Raw genomic sequence first — 14,464 nt, forward strand, 5'->3', positions numbered from 1 at the left:
TTGATCCGGGCTGTCTCTGTGAAGCAGCCACAAGCCGAGACACTGCATTAAAAATACATATATAGTTAAAGGTTCGTGGTGAGGCTGCTGAGTTAATGCTAACAAAGGACTTCAGAGGGCACTGTCTTTCCTTGTAAGGAGCAAAATTTCTCGGCTCAAATACCAGGAGGGAACAAGGGTAAAGGAAAATAAAATTAAAATGAAGAACTGACAGTCTCGGTTTTAGTAGTCTGGATTCTGGAAGTGCCAGGTGGAGCCTCCTTGGCCAGTTTAAACCTCTCCTGCGCTTAGTATTTTAAAGCAAGCTGGGAGGCGAAGCGCGGGGGTGCGGGGGTGCGGGAACGCGGGGACCCGGGGACGGAATAGACTCTGTTGAGGGCCCCTCACTCTCGAGCTGCAGAGCTGGGACATTGTTGCTAAGGGACCTCGACCCAGGCAATTCACATCTCCCTGGGCCTCGGTTCCCCGCCTGTAAAACAAGGGGGCTGGACCCGTCATCTATCCGTTGCAATTATGGACTTAATTCCGAATACCGAATTAAAAAACAGATATCTTAACTTCCGGTGGAAATACAAGTCTCTAGTTGCAAAGATCAAAAAATGATTCGTAAAAGTGATCACCACGCAAGATTATTTTTCGAATCGCCTTCCTTTCTCCCGCCCCGCGGGGCTATATTAAACGTGTGTGCGCTGGGCCATTACTGAACTCCAAACATCAGCGAGCGATTAAAAGCAGAAGAGGGTGATGGAGGTTTTATCTCTAGGAGAGGAGGTGGCGTGGCTGCTGCTTTGAGGAGTTCACTTTGAATCAAGCGGCCGCGGCGATTGGCTGAAAAGCACGTGGTGCGCTCCCCGCAGGACAGCGCCCGGGCTGCCGCCGCAGTCGCCTGGCTTAGGGCAGAGTCCAGCCACGGCTGCCGCACCCGCTGGGGAGTGGGAAGGGGCACATGGGAAATGCCTAGGGCTGGAGTCTCTTTGGCTCTCTGCCAACAAGGAAGTTAAACCTCCTGGCTTGCTCATCCCATGTGTCCCCAAAGTGTCCAGACTTTTGCCCTTCCATTGCCACTATTTCTCCCCACTCTAAGTGACTTACCCAAGGCGCTAACTGTGCCCCGTGCCCAGGGCCCGTCTTGGGGATACCCAGTTCGCCCCTTGCGGCCCTTTCCAGAACATCTCGCGGACTCTGGCATCACCGAGCTCACAGCCCCGGGCTTCGCTCCCCTGAGGTGGGTCCCTTAGATCCGGGGCTGTCCATTAACTAGGCTGGCCCAGAGAAGCTCAGACATTCGGACTCGGGAAAACTTATTTTATTTTAGGTTACCCAAGTAGCAGCTGCCAGCGGCTGAGAGAGCGCGTCCGCTTTGTCTCTCTGAACTCCCCGCAGCCCCCCTCTCCCGCTTCCTCTCCCGATTAACTCCCCCGACACGCTCTTCCCCAGCTCCTCTTCTCCTCCCACTCCTTCTCCTCCTCTTCCTCCTCCTACACCTCGGGCCGCGCCCAGGCGCTTCCTCCCTCCCCCGGTGTCCTCTCTTTGCATACGCGCCCCCTCCCCTCCCCGCCGCGCCACTTATAGCGGGACGCGCGGCGGCGAGGCGCAGACTGCTTTGGCAGCCGGAGAGGAGGCGGTGTGGTGGTGGCGCTGTGGAGAGTCCAGACGCCAGGCGGCAGCCGGCGCAATCAGCGCTTTCTAGCTCCCTCCGCCAGCGCACAACCCAACTCCTTCCGCGGCGCCTGCAGTGGCAGGCTTGCTTTCCGCTCCGGAGACGCGCTCCGGGAGACGCTTTGCGGGACCCCTGGGCACGGGGTCCGCGGCGTGGGGACTAGAAGCGGAGGCGAACGCCAGCGGTAGCCGGTTCGCGAGCCAGCGTTCGGCGCGCAGTCCTCTCCCGGGCCGGCGCTCCTTACGCCCGGGCTTTAGCCACCACTCCCCGGGGCTGAGCGGTCTGTTCGTCGCCTCCCGCCCGTGACCGAAGCTAGAACTCAGTTGTGCGTTGCGGCCAGTCGCCACTGCTGTAAGTTTCCCCCACTGCCCCGGACCTGTTGCAGGCGCTGCTGGCTTCAGGGGCTGCTTCGGCTGCAGGAGTGTGTTCGCGAGGGGTGAGCGTGCTCCGGGCAGCCGGGCGCTTCGACTTAGGCCAAGGGGAGCTGTTCTTGGTGAGAACATTGTGCCCTCCGCTGCCCTCCCACAGCAGGCAGGAACCGGGCATCGCTGGAGGGGTCGACCGGCCTCCCCTCCGCGGTGCAATGCCCAGGGCTAGCCGCTGGGGAAGCGAGGAGCCGAACTAAGGATACAGTCAGCCCCCCTCCTCCGCGGAAAGCAGCTCTTTCCTGGGGGTGAATGTCGCGTTGTGTCTCTCCCCGCAGCCTCCAGGGACAAGCGCGCGGGATGGTTGGCCCACATTGCACCCTCCTAGGCTCGGAGGAAAGTTGGGGCCACGCACAGACACCCTGAGTGCGGGCATGTTGCGGCGAAAATATCTACAGAGAATGAATGAAAACTCCTTTTTGAAAACCTAGTTTCTTGATCTGTCGAGTAACATTATTAGTTACAAAGGATAGGAATCGATGGGCGGGGTGGAGATGAAACATTGAGTTTATCCACATGCAGTCTGGTGTCGTGGGCACGGCCAGCCTCTTAAATAGCGTTGCAAGTGTTAATAAAAAGACTCGGCAAGAAGGTATTTTTTGTTAACAATATCCTTGTAATGTTCTATTGTTACCGGCAATATAAATGTCCAGAAAAAAATCTGCCTAGTTTCTCTTTTGATTGGATTGAGATCAGGTTCAAAACCTGGAGAAGCGTGCGGGGTGCTAAGCATCGGAGGCAGAGAGCCTGAATTAGGAGCATGAAGTGAACTGAAGTTACTGTAACTGAAGCCCTTTTGATGTTCACGGTAATAGCAGCTCTTTTCCCTGTCTTCTTTGTAGATGCAGGTTAAGTATATGTGTGCATTTTCTTGGCTACTTACTTGGCATGCAAATGTAATTTCTCTGGGGGCTTAAAAATGCTCGAAAGATGATTCATTTTATGCTGAAGGTGTGTTCAGTGACTTGTATACATGGTTTCTGCTGATACTTTGATGTTTGCACAGTTTTAAACCAGAAAGCAATTATTTCCCCTTGGGTTTCCAAGTTGACTTTTTATTTTAGTCAAACATTGTTGCAAGAATGTTGACTGTGATTTTGAGTGTGACTTGGTTTTCCATCTGGATGGCATCCAAGATGACAGGCTAGGCTCTTCCTTCTGGCTTGATGGGCTAACCTGGAACATACAGGAGCATAAACACAGGATGCAGAGAGTGTAGATCCTATGTCCTGAGGTCTTCTCAACAAATTGTTTGCGTAGGTGTAAATAAGTCTGGTTGTGAATGTTGTTTTGCACCATCCTGAATCTAATGTTCAGGGAAATGTGTTCTGGGCCCAGCATGATTCCAGCTCAATGTGCGAGCATTTTGGTTCCTGTACACTTAGTTGCAGGGAGCCTCATTCTTCCTTCAGTCAGGGTAGCATTCGCTCTTAGCCTGAGAGGCGGCAGCTTCATAGGAGTATGTAGACAGTCTTTTGAGGTTTAGGCTAAACATCTTCCTCCAGATACTTCAGATTGAATGTACTAATTAAAATAACAACTACAGTGGTGGAGTGTTGAGAATACAAATGAGTGTTTTAACCCTTTGGAAACCTGATGCATTCCCATAGGTTCATAGGGTCATTCTTCAGAACACTGGGCATTGGTTAGACTGGAGTAGACAGTAGAAGCTTAGCTTGAGGTGGGAGTGAGGCTGGCTCCTCACCATTTTTCATATCCTAAGTCACTGTGGAGGTTACTAGGTACTTTGTAAAGACTTCCTAACACTTGAGCTCTAGGACTTCGTTTCTTCCTTTCTTCCACTAAGCCTTGTTTACTCATCATAAAATGTTACATTCCAAAAGAAAGGAAAACCAGTTGCATCACCTAATGGTATGAGGCGTTATGTGTCATGCCCCTGCCTTTGCGGTTTGCTGTGGTGTCTTACAGTGGGGTTCACATCTGGTTGGGGAGTGGCAGGTTAGTATTTTAGCCCATGAATCTGTGGCAAACCATTTGCATTTATTAATAATTCTTAAAATATAAATGTAAAAAATATCTGAATGGTTAAAGGAAACAGTTTCAGCCGTGCTCTAAGGACTGGCTGTCTGTGTCTGGAACAGATACTGTAACCAGCCACACAATTTACCCTCTGGGGATAAACAGCTTCTTTAGGAATCCTTGGGTAGGCAGGTTCTTGAAGACTTCATTCCTTTGAAGTAACAGAGGGGTAATATAAAAGAAAAGGATGAAGGCGTGTGATTCAGTTTTTGAAGATGGATGATAGGGATTTCCTATGTCACTACCCTACTGTTTTCTTACTGAAGAAAACCAAAAGATAGCATTCGATTCTGCCATAATTTCAGTTTAGATACCAAGTGAAAGCACTGTAGCCGGCAAATAAATTCTGGGGTGGCCTGGTAAAATACACACACAAAGGCGTGCACACGCACACAAATACACGTATTTTTTGATTGAAATAAAGCAGTGTTTGCATTTTGAATGCCCTCTTTGCAGGTGCCAGCATTTGCAGGTATATAGGAACAGTGCAGTCCTGCTGATGCACTATTTAATCAAAAGACAGGGGCGAATCTTTTGTTCTTGCAACTGGTTTCCCAAAAATTGATATAAAGCAGGAAGAACAGAAAACAGTAGTCATGAGTACGCTACTCAAAATATTCTTCTTTTTATGTGCCAAATCCTTACATAGGAGGCTGTCCAGAGCAAGACAGGTAGTCGGTGATTATGGCCAGAATTTATTCTGTGTTTTGACTAAAGCCTGCTAATCAGTATATGGTTATCTTCAAATTGGGATGCTTTTAGGAATCTTCAGTGGTAGAGCTTTCTGGTTAGAAATTAATCTTTAAATTGGGAGGCTGAGGCAAAAGGATCAGGTGAGGCCAGGAGTTCGAGACCCTGTCTCTACCAAAAAAAAAAAAATACAAAAAATACAAAAAATTATCTGGGTTTGGTGGTGCATACCTTTAGTGCCAGCTACTTGGAAGGCTGAGGCAGGAGGATCACTTGAATCCAGGAGTTCAAGGCTGCAATGAACTGTGATTGCACCACTGCACTCAAGGCTGGGTGACAGAGTGAGACTTGGTCTCAAACATATGTATAAAGTGAAATACATTAATCTGTAACATTTAAATAGAGGTCTGATCATTGCAGAAGTTGGTCTTCCATTTCCCATTTACTGTATGTGCTGGGAGATTGGATCTTACCAAAAGAATTCTTAATAGAATTAATTATTGGGTGTTTGTTTTACGCATGGCTTTATGTTGCATGGGGCATGAAAGCCGGTGCCCATTCTCTGGCATTATGAGAGCAGGAGACCTGGCATTTGAAGTAGCCCACAGTGAATCAACTAGACTAGGACAGGGAGCTGTGAGAATGAGACATCACTTCTCCCGGCTTTTGCTGACTTACATTCTAAAAGACTTCAATGGCCTGAAAGTTGGCGGTCAGGTTTTCCAAGATGAACCTGCTTTTTATGCAGTGATTTTTTTTTTTAAACAGTGCAGAGTTCAAATAGCTCAACAGTATTCCAGTGAATAGCTTTCCTTCTGGGTAGTTGTTTCTGGCTTTGTGCTGGAATAGCCATACACTATTCTAGAATAGTAAGTGGCATGGTCAACAACAAAGTGTTCTGGTTTTTGCCCCAAACCATCGTGGCTTTTGTTCTGCTGTTCTGAACATCAGGAGCATAATTTTCAATGTTATTATTATTATTATTTTTAGGAGTGGAAGCAAAATGTCAGTCAGCGTGCATGAGAACCGCAAGTCCAGGGCCAGCAGCGGCTCCATTAACATCTATCTGTTTCACAAGTCCTCCTACGCTGACAGCGTCCTCACTCACCTGAATCTTTTACGCCAGCAGCGTCTCTTCACTGACGTCCTTCTCCATGCCGGAAATAGGACCTTCCCTTGCCACCGGGCAGTGCTGGCTGCGTGCAGTCGGTACTTTGAGGCCATGTTTAGTGGTGGCCTGAAAGAGAGCCAGGACAGTGAGGTCAACTTTGACAATTCCATCCACCCAGAAGTCTTGGAGCTGCTGCTTGACTATGCGTACTCCTCCCGGGTCATCATCAATGAAGAAAATGCAGAATCACTCCTGGAAGCTGGTGACATGCTGGAGTTTCAAGACATCCGGGATGCATGTGCAGAGTTCCTGGAAAAGAACCTGCATCCCACCAACTGCCTGGGCATGCTGCTGCTGTCCGATGCGCACCAGTGCACCAAGCTCTACGAACTGTCCTGGAGAATGTGTCTCAGCAACTTCCAAACCATCAGGAAGAATGAAGATTTCCTCCAGCTGCCCCAGGACATGGTGGTACAACTCTTGTCCAGTGAAGAGCTGGAGACAGAAGATGAAAGGCTTGTGTACGAGTCAGCAATTAACTGGATCAGCTATGACCTGAAGAAGCGCTATTGCTACCTCCCAGAACTGTTGCAGACAGTAAGGTTGGCACTTCTGCCAGCCATCTATCTCATGGAGAACGTGGCCATGGAGGAACTCATCACCAAGCAGAGAAAGAGTAAGGAAATCGTGGAAGAGGCCATCAGGTGCAAACTGAAAATCCTGCAGAATGATGGTGTGGTAACCAGCCTCTGTGCCCGACCTCGGAAAACCGGCCATGCCCTCTTCCTTCTGGGAGGACAGACCTTCATGTGTGATAAGCTGTATCTGGTAGACCAGAAGGCCAAAGAAATCATTCCCAAGGCTGACATTCCCAGCCCAAGAAAAGAGTTCAGTGCATGTGCGATTGGCTGTAAAGTGTACATTACGGGGGGGCGGGGGTCTGAAAACGGGGTCTCGAAAGATGTCTGGGTTTATGATACCCTGCACGAGGAGTGGTCCAAAGCTGCCCCCATGCTGGTGGCCAGGTTTGGCCATGGCTCTGCTGAACTGAAGCACTGCCTGTATGTGGTTGGGGGGCACACAGCTGCAACTGGCTGCCTCCCAGCCTCCCCCTCAGTCTCTCTAAAGCAGGTAGAACATTATGACCCCACAACCAACAAGTGGACCATGGTGGCCCCACTCCGAGAAGGCGTTAGCAACGCCGCAGTAGTGAGTGCCAAACTCAAGTTGTTTGCTTTCGGAGGTACCAGCGTCAGTCATGACAAGCTCCCCAAGGTTCAGTGTTATGATCAGTGTGAAAACAGGTGGACTGTACCGGCCACCTGTCCCCAGCCCTGGCGTTATACAGCCGCAGCTGTGCTGGGGAACCAGATTTTTATTATGGGGGGCGATACAGAGTTCTCTGCCTGCTCTGCTTATAAATTCAACAGTGAGACTTACCAGTGGACCAAGGTGGGAGATGTGACAGCAAAGCGCATGAGCTGCCACGCTGTGGCCTCCGGAAACAAACTCTACGTGGTTGGAGGATACTTTGGCATTCAGCGATGCAAGACTTTGGACTGCTACGATCCGACATTGGACGTGTGGAACAGCATCACCACTGTCCCATACTCGCTGATTCCTACTGCATTTGTCAGCACCTGGAAACATCTGCCTTCTTAAATGCAGTACACTAGAGAAAGTGAGCACAAGGTAAGAAGTTTAGCTGTAGATGTAAGTATGCATATCATTAGGCTATTGCATAAGTTCAGTACGTGGGGTCAGATCTGTTCCACAGAGACTGTAGTGCAGAGGTCCTACCAAAGCTGTAAAAATAAGAGAGCTGGTGCCCCCAGAACTTACCCATTTGTGTCGACCACAGCCTCAGGCCCCCATGGCATTAGCTAGTGGTTCTCAGCTTTTACTGAGCCTCAGAATCTCCTGAAGAGCTTTTCAAAAACTGTGCATCTCAGAGACTTTGTTTCATTTGGTCTGGGTGGGGTCCAAGCATCAGTATTTGTAGGAAGTTTCCCGATGATTCCAATGAACAACCAGGTTGAGAACCCCTGACCTCTGCTAAGAATGGCTGCTGATGTTTATTGAGCCCTCACGTGTTCTTGGACTTTTGCCACGTGTTTCCCACGGATCATCTCATTCTATCCTCACGGCAACCCTGTGGGGAATTATTACCAGCTTCATTTTGTAGATGAAGAAACTTCATGTGTTATGGAGGTAAGCTGCCTGAGTTAGCAGAGCTTAGTAAGTGGTGGAGCTGGCCAGGAAGCCAACGCAGGGGGTCTGGCTCCAGGGCATGAGCACTGGAGCATCATGCTGCACTGCCACTGAATAAACTTGGGCTTTACGTGCATGACGCCAATGCCATCCCAGGTGATACTTCGTTTACATTCAAAGTTTGCTTCCCCAAACCCTTTCTGGAATGAACAGGGTTTAAAAAAATGTATTGCTCAAATTCATTCCTAGTTTATTCTCTCCAAAATTATTAGCTTATTTTAAATGTTTTTCTTAAAAAAGAATAACGCCCTTTATGGCGTTTATGACCTTAGAGATAAATCTATATCTATCTTTGTAAAAGGTTGTACGTAATAGCAGAAAATTGTGCAGATAATACCCAGCCACCTAAATAAACCTCCCTAACTATGGCCTTTCAGAATTAATCAGTTAGGCTGCACCTATTGTCAAGGCTAACAAAAGTTGTATTTCTGTGTCATGCATCTGAGTACATAATAGTTGTCTGTGTATTTAAGAGTATATAATACTCTCAGCTCAAATAATTGATAGGTCTGCACAGTTCAGAGTTCGCAAAGCTCATGGCCACTTTGCTGGTAAGCATTTTTAGGACTGGCCCCAGGAATTGCTTAGGCGTGTGTAAATGTAGCCCAGCGCACACAGAATGTGTTGATTTGTTTTGGTGATTTATGGGCTTATTACTAATAATAAGAGAAGAAAGCAACTGCTTTGGAGGAACTGCAATGAAAACAAGCTCATTTACTTGGGAACTTTTGGCTCTGTTTTCCCTAGTACGTTTCGCATCTTTGAAGGGGACTTCAAAGGGAGGAAAGGGGATCTAGGCGCAGTGGCAAGCTAAGCAAAGAGGGGTTTCATCTCGTGGGTCTTTTCTTTCCCCATCTCTTACAGCTCATTAAGAAACATCTTTAAACCTGGCCTCACTCTTCCATTTCAGCTTGCTATTTTTTTCACTTCTTCAGTTATCTTTTCTACCCTTAGTACAGTTAGCAGAGTTCTGAGTTATGTCACACCTTCTTGGGATGAAACTCCTTCAAAACAGCAGGAACCGTCAGACACCTCCTCTGGGGAACAACTGGGCTGATAGCGTCCCACACCAAACTGGTTTTTGTAGCCTTGCTGGCATCTCAGTAATCTTGAACAAACAAATGCTCTGAAAGTGGTTATTTCATTTGTGATATGAATGCATGACTCACCTCTAAAGCAGGTTTAAAGAACCTCCTAGGCAAAAAGCATCAATTAACAGCACACTTAATTGGGTGTTAGTCCAGAACTGAGTATATTTGCACAGAGAGCCATAAAAATTGCTACCAGGGTGGTGGTACATAAAAAATGACCATGGGTAGGCTGGCTGGCATCCTTGGAACAAGGTAAGGAAATTGAAGCAGAAAGAGGAGAGAAGCCACATGTGTTCTGGCCCTTGTTTTAAGTTCTAGACCTTCCTGAGTTTTAGATTGCTTCTCTGTCAAATGAGTGGTTTGGTCTGTAATTCCCCTGTGACTGTTCCAACTCAGACTTGGGTCAGTTGGTAAAGGCAATTGATAAAAGAGGCAAAAATGCCTAGCCCAGTGCTTGGCTTGTAGTAAGTGTTCAAGATTCAGTTTAGGCCCTAACTTACTCTGAGATATGGCAGTGGAATTAGCTTTGTGTCTGGTAGGAAAATGAGGTTTCTTTGACTGTTATCTGCTTGTTGTCTTTAGACTTCATTTTTGGTTCTTCCTCTTTCAGCCCAGAGTGAGCATGTTGGCAAACACTTGACTTCACCCTACCCCTAGTATTTGAACTGAATCATAGCCTTCTGGTCCCTGGGAAACAGAGCCAGTAAAGTGTTTAGTTATATGCAAAATAACATTCTCTTCACCCTTGGCGCTACCAGTGAGAGACCCAAGCACATAAAAACTAAATTTGACAGGGCCAGGTTTGCTGTGTAAACGCCTGATCAAAGCCATTCTCTGAATTTCCGACAGGGAGAATGTTGGTTAAAATGTCTACAGTTTACTACACAAGATAGTGCTAAGACATTTAAGGGGGTTGGAGTGCCTTAAAGGGCTGGGTAGGTAGGTAAGGTAGGTATCAGTCCCAAACTACAGATTCCTCTGCCCTCCAAATGTAGGTGCTAACTGAATTAATACAGTGTTTAACAGAAAGTTTCCCTTGGTCTTAAAGCTCATCCACCAAGGAGGTTTTATCTGCCTCCTGCTGCTCTGTCAGTGGGTGGGAAGGGCAAAAAGGAAATTACTTTGATTATCCTCTGTTTTCCTGGTACCGTGTGGCCTCAGCCTAAATGGGCTTTGCTTTGCTTTGTTTTGTCTCTAGAATTTTTTTTTTTGGTGCATGTCCTTTTTTTTTCCTGTTTGAATATGCAGGGTTTTTTTTGTTTGTTTGCTTTTTTGGTGTGTATCTTTTTTTTTCTGTTGGAAATATGGAGTGTCTTGAAATTTTATATTATTACAAGATACATTCTCTTGGCCTAATGTTGATATATAGGTTACAAGGAGGTGGAGGTGGGGCAGTGACACTGTAGTCTAAGGAATGCCTTGAAAGCTTGAATCACTGTTAGGAAACCGCCAGAAGAAACCACTCATGGAATGAATCAGCTTCCAAACACACAAAAGCAAAGTGGGAAGAATTCAATGCAAATCATAAGTGGCCCCTCCAGAATTCCCTTTGTCTGTACTTAGAGTTACAGCAAGAAGGGATACAAAAGCCCTCTGCAAAATTTCCCCAGATGAAATCAGAAATAAATAAATGGGAAGTGTGAGCAGTGTGAGGAAATGCAAACTCTATGAAATGTGCAGGCTTTGTGGTTACGGCACTTTGAACTGATATTCATACTTGATGTAGGTAAATTCTGTAGCATGGGCACGCTGTAGCTGCTGGCCCCTAAGTGTGGACTAATGCACTTTGAGAATAAACTCCAACCTTGCACTGTTGAGGCCTGATACATCTGATTTCTGCCATAATGGATAGCAGAGATGCATTTAAATAAGAGAATTAGTATGTCTGCCTCCTAGATGGTGAATAAAGTTAATTTGGAATCTTTTATGGTACATGGGCCTACGAGGGTTTGCACAGGAATCTCCCTTCTTTTGACCTCTAAGTGATCATTTTACAGTGGCTCTGTTTAACCACAGAAAGAAATTTTATGAATGTTGGAAGCTGAAGATAGCAACTCATAATAGCACCTAGACATATAGGTTTGGATTTGAACATACATATATGCTTAGGAAAAAAGTGAAGGTCCTTCTTTAGACACCACTGTTTTTGTCAGCCCAGCCATCAGCAGGGATGCATACATGCACATGTGCATGCATTTAAGGCAAGTACTTTACATATCTTTGCACAGTTCCTACTGAAGATGTAAGACCTTTGGAAGCAATATTGTCCAGTTCCATCCCAAGTTTAAATTTTAAAACAATTTTGTGACTAATAACAAAAATCTTAAAACTATGGCATCACACAAATCCTTCATGCTTTTTCTGTTTTGTTTTTTTCTTTTCCTTCTATTTCAGCTCACTCCATCACTCGATGAGATCATATAAGATTTCTACTTTGGAGAGGCCAAGTTTAATGAAGAGAAAAAAAGGAAAAGAAGTTGCAAGACTTGAATAAAATCTGCTGCACCTTGTAAATGCTCTAACTGGACATGAAGGAAGGGGGCGAGGGAGGGGGGTGGGATTTTTGGTGCAAGTAGCACATGGTTTAAATATGAATGAACGAACCTGTGATCTAGTCCTTGTCTTGTAATTGTGGATTAATGTCAACGTTAATCAGCCCCTCAAAGGGAGAGAAAAGCTGGACCTTTTCCCTTGCTGTACCATATTCAGCGTTTGATTTCCATGGGCTCCGCCATTTATGTGTAAAATTTGAAATGGTTGTCACCTCTCTCTGAGGAGTGAGCTTGAAGCCTCCACACCAGCTGCTGCTGGAGATTCAGAGCCCAACTGTGGGTCCAAGAGGGAAGCTGGCTGAAGAAAGAGGACCACTGGACTCTCCGTTAATCTCTAAGGGGTCTGCTCCCCAGGAACGTTTCCGAACAATGGGGACTTTGTTGGTAGCCATTTGGTAGATGTTCTTTTCTATTTATAAGTGACTTTAAACTTTCCCTTGGCTGTTAAGAAGTTTGTTATAGATATAGCTATTTATTGTTCGATGCCTGCATGCTGAAACAATGCCTACAGCTGTCTTCACATGTATGGACGTGTGTGAATGGTTGTATGTTTTGCACATTTTGTGGCTGTTGAGATGTGCTTTGCTGCACAAACATGAAAAATTTTAAGTTAGAATTTGGAGTATAACTGGAGGGTGGGATGGGGAGGGTGGGTTTTTAAAATGTCAAGACAGGGAAGGATGACAAAATGGAAATTTCAGTGACATCCTAGAGGTAGAGAAACCGTGGAGATCACTTTTCTCAGACTCACCAACTTTTAATGGGATTTCATGGGGTTTGGTTGTGCTGATGGGGTGAGGGGAGGCTTCTTTCTGTCCTTTTCCCCCTTCCCAATCTGATTTACCTAATTCAGTCTCAGCTGCTGAAATCTGGAAAGGACCAAATTGCCTAACAGTTTTTTTTTTTCTTTGTGTAATATCCTGAAATCCTGGAAAATTCTATGGAATAGGTCTGTATATAAGGCACACCTAAAGGCATTGTCCAAAGTTTTATTTATTTATTTATTACCCTATAAGAATGCTTTGCCATAACCACAGTTAATGGGGAAAAACAGAAGTGTCACAGATGTAAATTAAAGCACCAGATTTACTTGACCTGAACTGGTTCTCTTCTTGCCATATGATTTAGCAAGTTCTAGAAGGTCCCCAAGACAGGAATCACCTTGGCACAATGTGTGCTCACCCTTAGGCAGATCTCTTTTTAAAAACTCTTTGGTGCACAAGTAACACATTTGGCCACAAAACACCAAAGAATTGTCTGCAGTGGCCCCTATTGAGAAGTTTTCCGGTAGAGTTGGAAATCAGTTGTGAATACATTCTTTGCTAGTTGGAGTGCTTGTTTACTGAGCATGTGCCGTCCTAGGTATTAGTGCTAGTCTCAAATTGGTGCTTCCCCTGAGGTGCGGGGGTTGCCCAAAGTTTGCAACTCAAACTGCTTTCATTGATGTTTCTCACATTGCTGTATTTTAGAAAATAGGGGTTAAGACTGATAACAACCTTTTACATTGTGACTGTGTTTGCATTGTCTAATGACAGATAAATCCTTAACATTTCTCTCCACCTTAGTACTTTAGACTAATTGTGCTTGTCCGTCCATGCCATGAATGAGTGGGCTGTAGTTGGGCCAAAATGAATGAGCCGTTGGGAGAAAAGAATCACAGTACTTTCCAGCAGTCAGTCCCGTGGTTCCTAGATGTGTTCTGAGCAATGCAAATGTCTAATTGTCCCCCAGCGGGCGCAGTCAGTGTTGTTTATATTGTAGCAGTTACAGCACTGTAGTTTATGATGCAAATCTGCCAAGAGAGATGTATGTGTCATTGCGTGGCTTCTGAAAGCAGGATGAATTTTCTGCAGCTGTTTCAAAGTTGGGGTCTGTCCTTGAATCCTCTATTAATTACTGTGTGTGAGCCAGGGGGAGCCGTGTTAAGCGTTGGGCCCCCAGCCTGCAGGGAACTTTCTGGACTCCCGCTCTTTGAATTGATGTAGGCATTTGGTCTCACTACTTGACCATTCTCACCCAGTGAAACGTCCCACACTTTGAAGCAAATACAATTCACAGCACAGTACACACAAAAACCTTGGCATAAGACAGAGAAGGTTCTTCTTATTTTGTGGGCTGGTTGCTGTAGAAACACATGACAAAGGGCAGCCCTCCACTTCTGGTAGAATTGTGTAGCCCCTTTTCTCTGGGCTTGACACCTGTCTTGAATAAGAGTGATTAGAGCCGAATAATACCCCTCTCTTGGCTGTTGACTATGTGGTTCATGTACAAAACTGTATAAGTTGAAGGAAAATGTTCATGTTCATATGTACTTGTTTGCTATGACTGCATTTTGAGGTTTTGTAAAACTGTTATTTTTTTTTTTCACAATGTGAAACTGAAGGTCAATAAATTATTAGAGATTTTCTCTTCATTATGTGTGTGGGTCTTTATTTGAATACATAATTTGAGCCTTTTCTCGTTTGTCCAAAGAAGGATCATTTCAGATATTTTGAACATGTTTTATTTCACCATTTAGTGATATTTACAAAGGTAATTTTGCATATTAAGTAAAACTTGTTGACCATTAGAGAATCTCTAAGCAAAGCAAAATGCCTCATTTATGGGTTATTCATAGCTGGGAA

At 45.7% G+C, this 14,464-nt stretch overlaps 1 protein-coding gene across 1 annotated transcript; it reads left to right on the top strand.

Moving 5' to 3' along the window:
• The first annotated feature begins 1,593 nt into the window (after positions 1 to 1,593).
• Positions 1,594 to 14,253, top strand: ENC1 (ectodermal-neural cortex 1). Its single transcript, XM_002744865.6, has 3 exons — positions 1,594 to 2,011; positions 5,806 to 7,618; positions 11,683 to 14,253. The coding sequence occupies exon 2, from the start codon at positions 5,819 to 5,821 to the stop codon at positions 7,586 to 7,588; it is 1,770 nt and encodes a 589-aa protein (XP_002744911.1). The 5' UTR covers positions 1,594 to 2,011; positions 5,806 to 5,818; the 3' UTR covers positions 7,589 to 7,618; positions 11,683 to 14,253.
• The last annotated feature ends 211 nt before the right edge of the window (positions 14,254 to 14,464 follow it).

Source organism: Callithrix jacchus, chromosome 2 (assembly GCF_049354715.1).
Source record: "Callithrix jacchus isolate 240 chromosome 2, calJac240_pri, whole genome shotgun sequence".
Classification (NCBI taxonomy): domain Eukaryota; kingdom Metazoa; phylum Chordata; class Mammalia; order Primates; family Cebidae; genus Callithrix; species Callithrix jacchus.

What these genes read in the sequence shown, in the direction of transcription:
- ENC1 (XM_002744865.6), top strand. Translation starts at nt 5,819, where the DNA reads ATGTCAGTCAGCGTGCATGAGAACCGCAAGTCCAGGGCCAGCAGCGGC.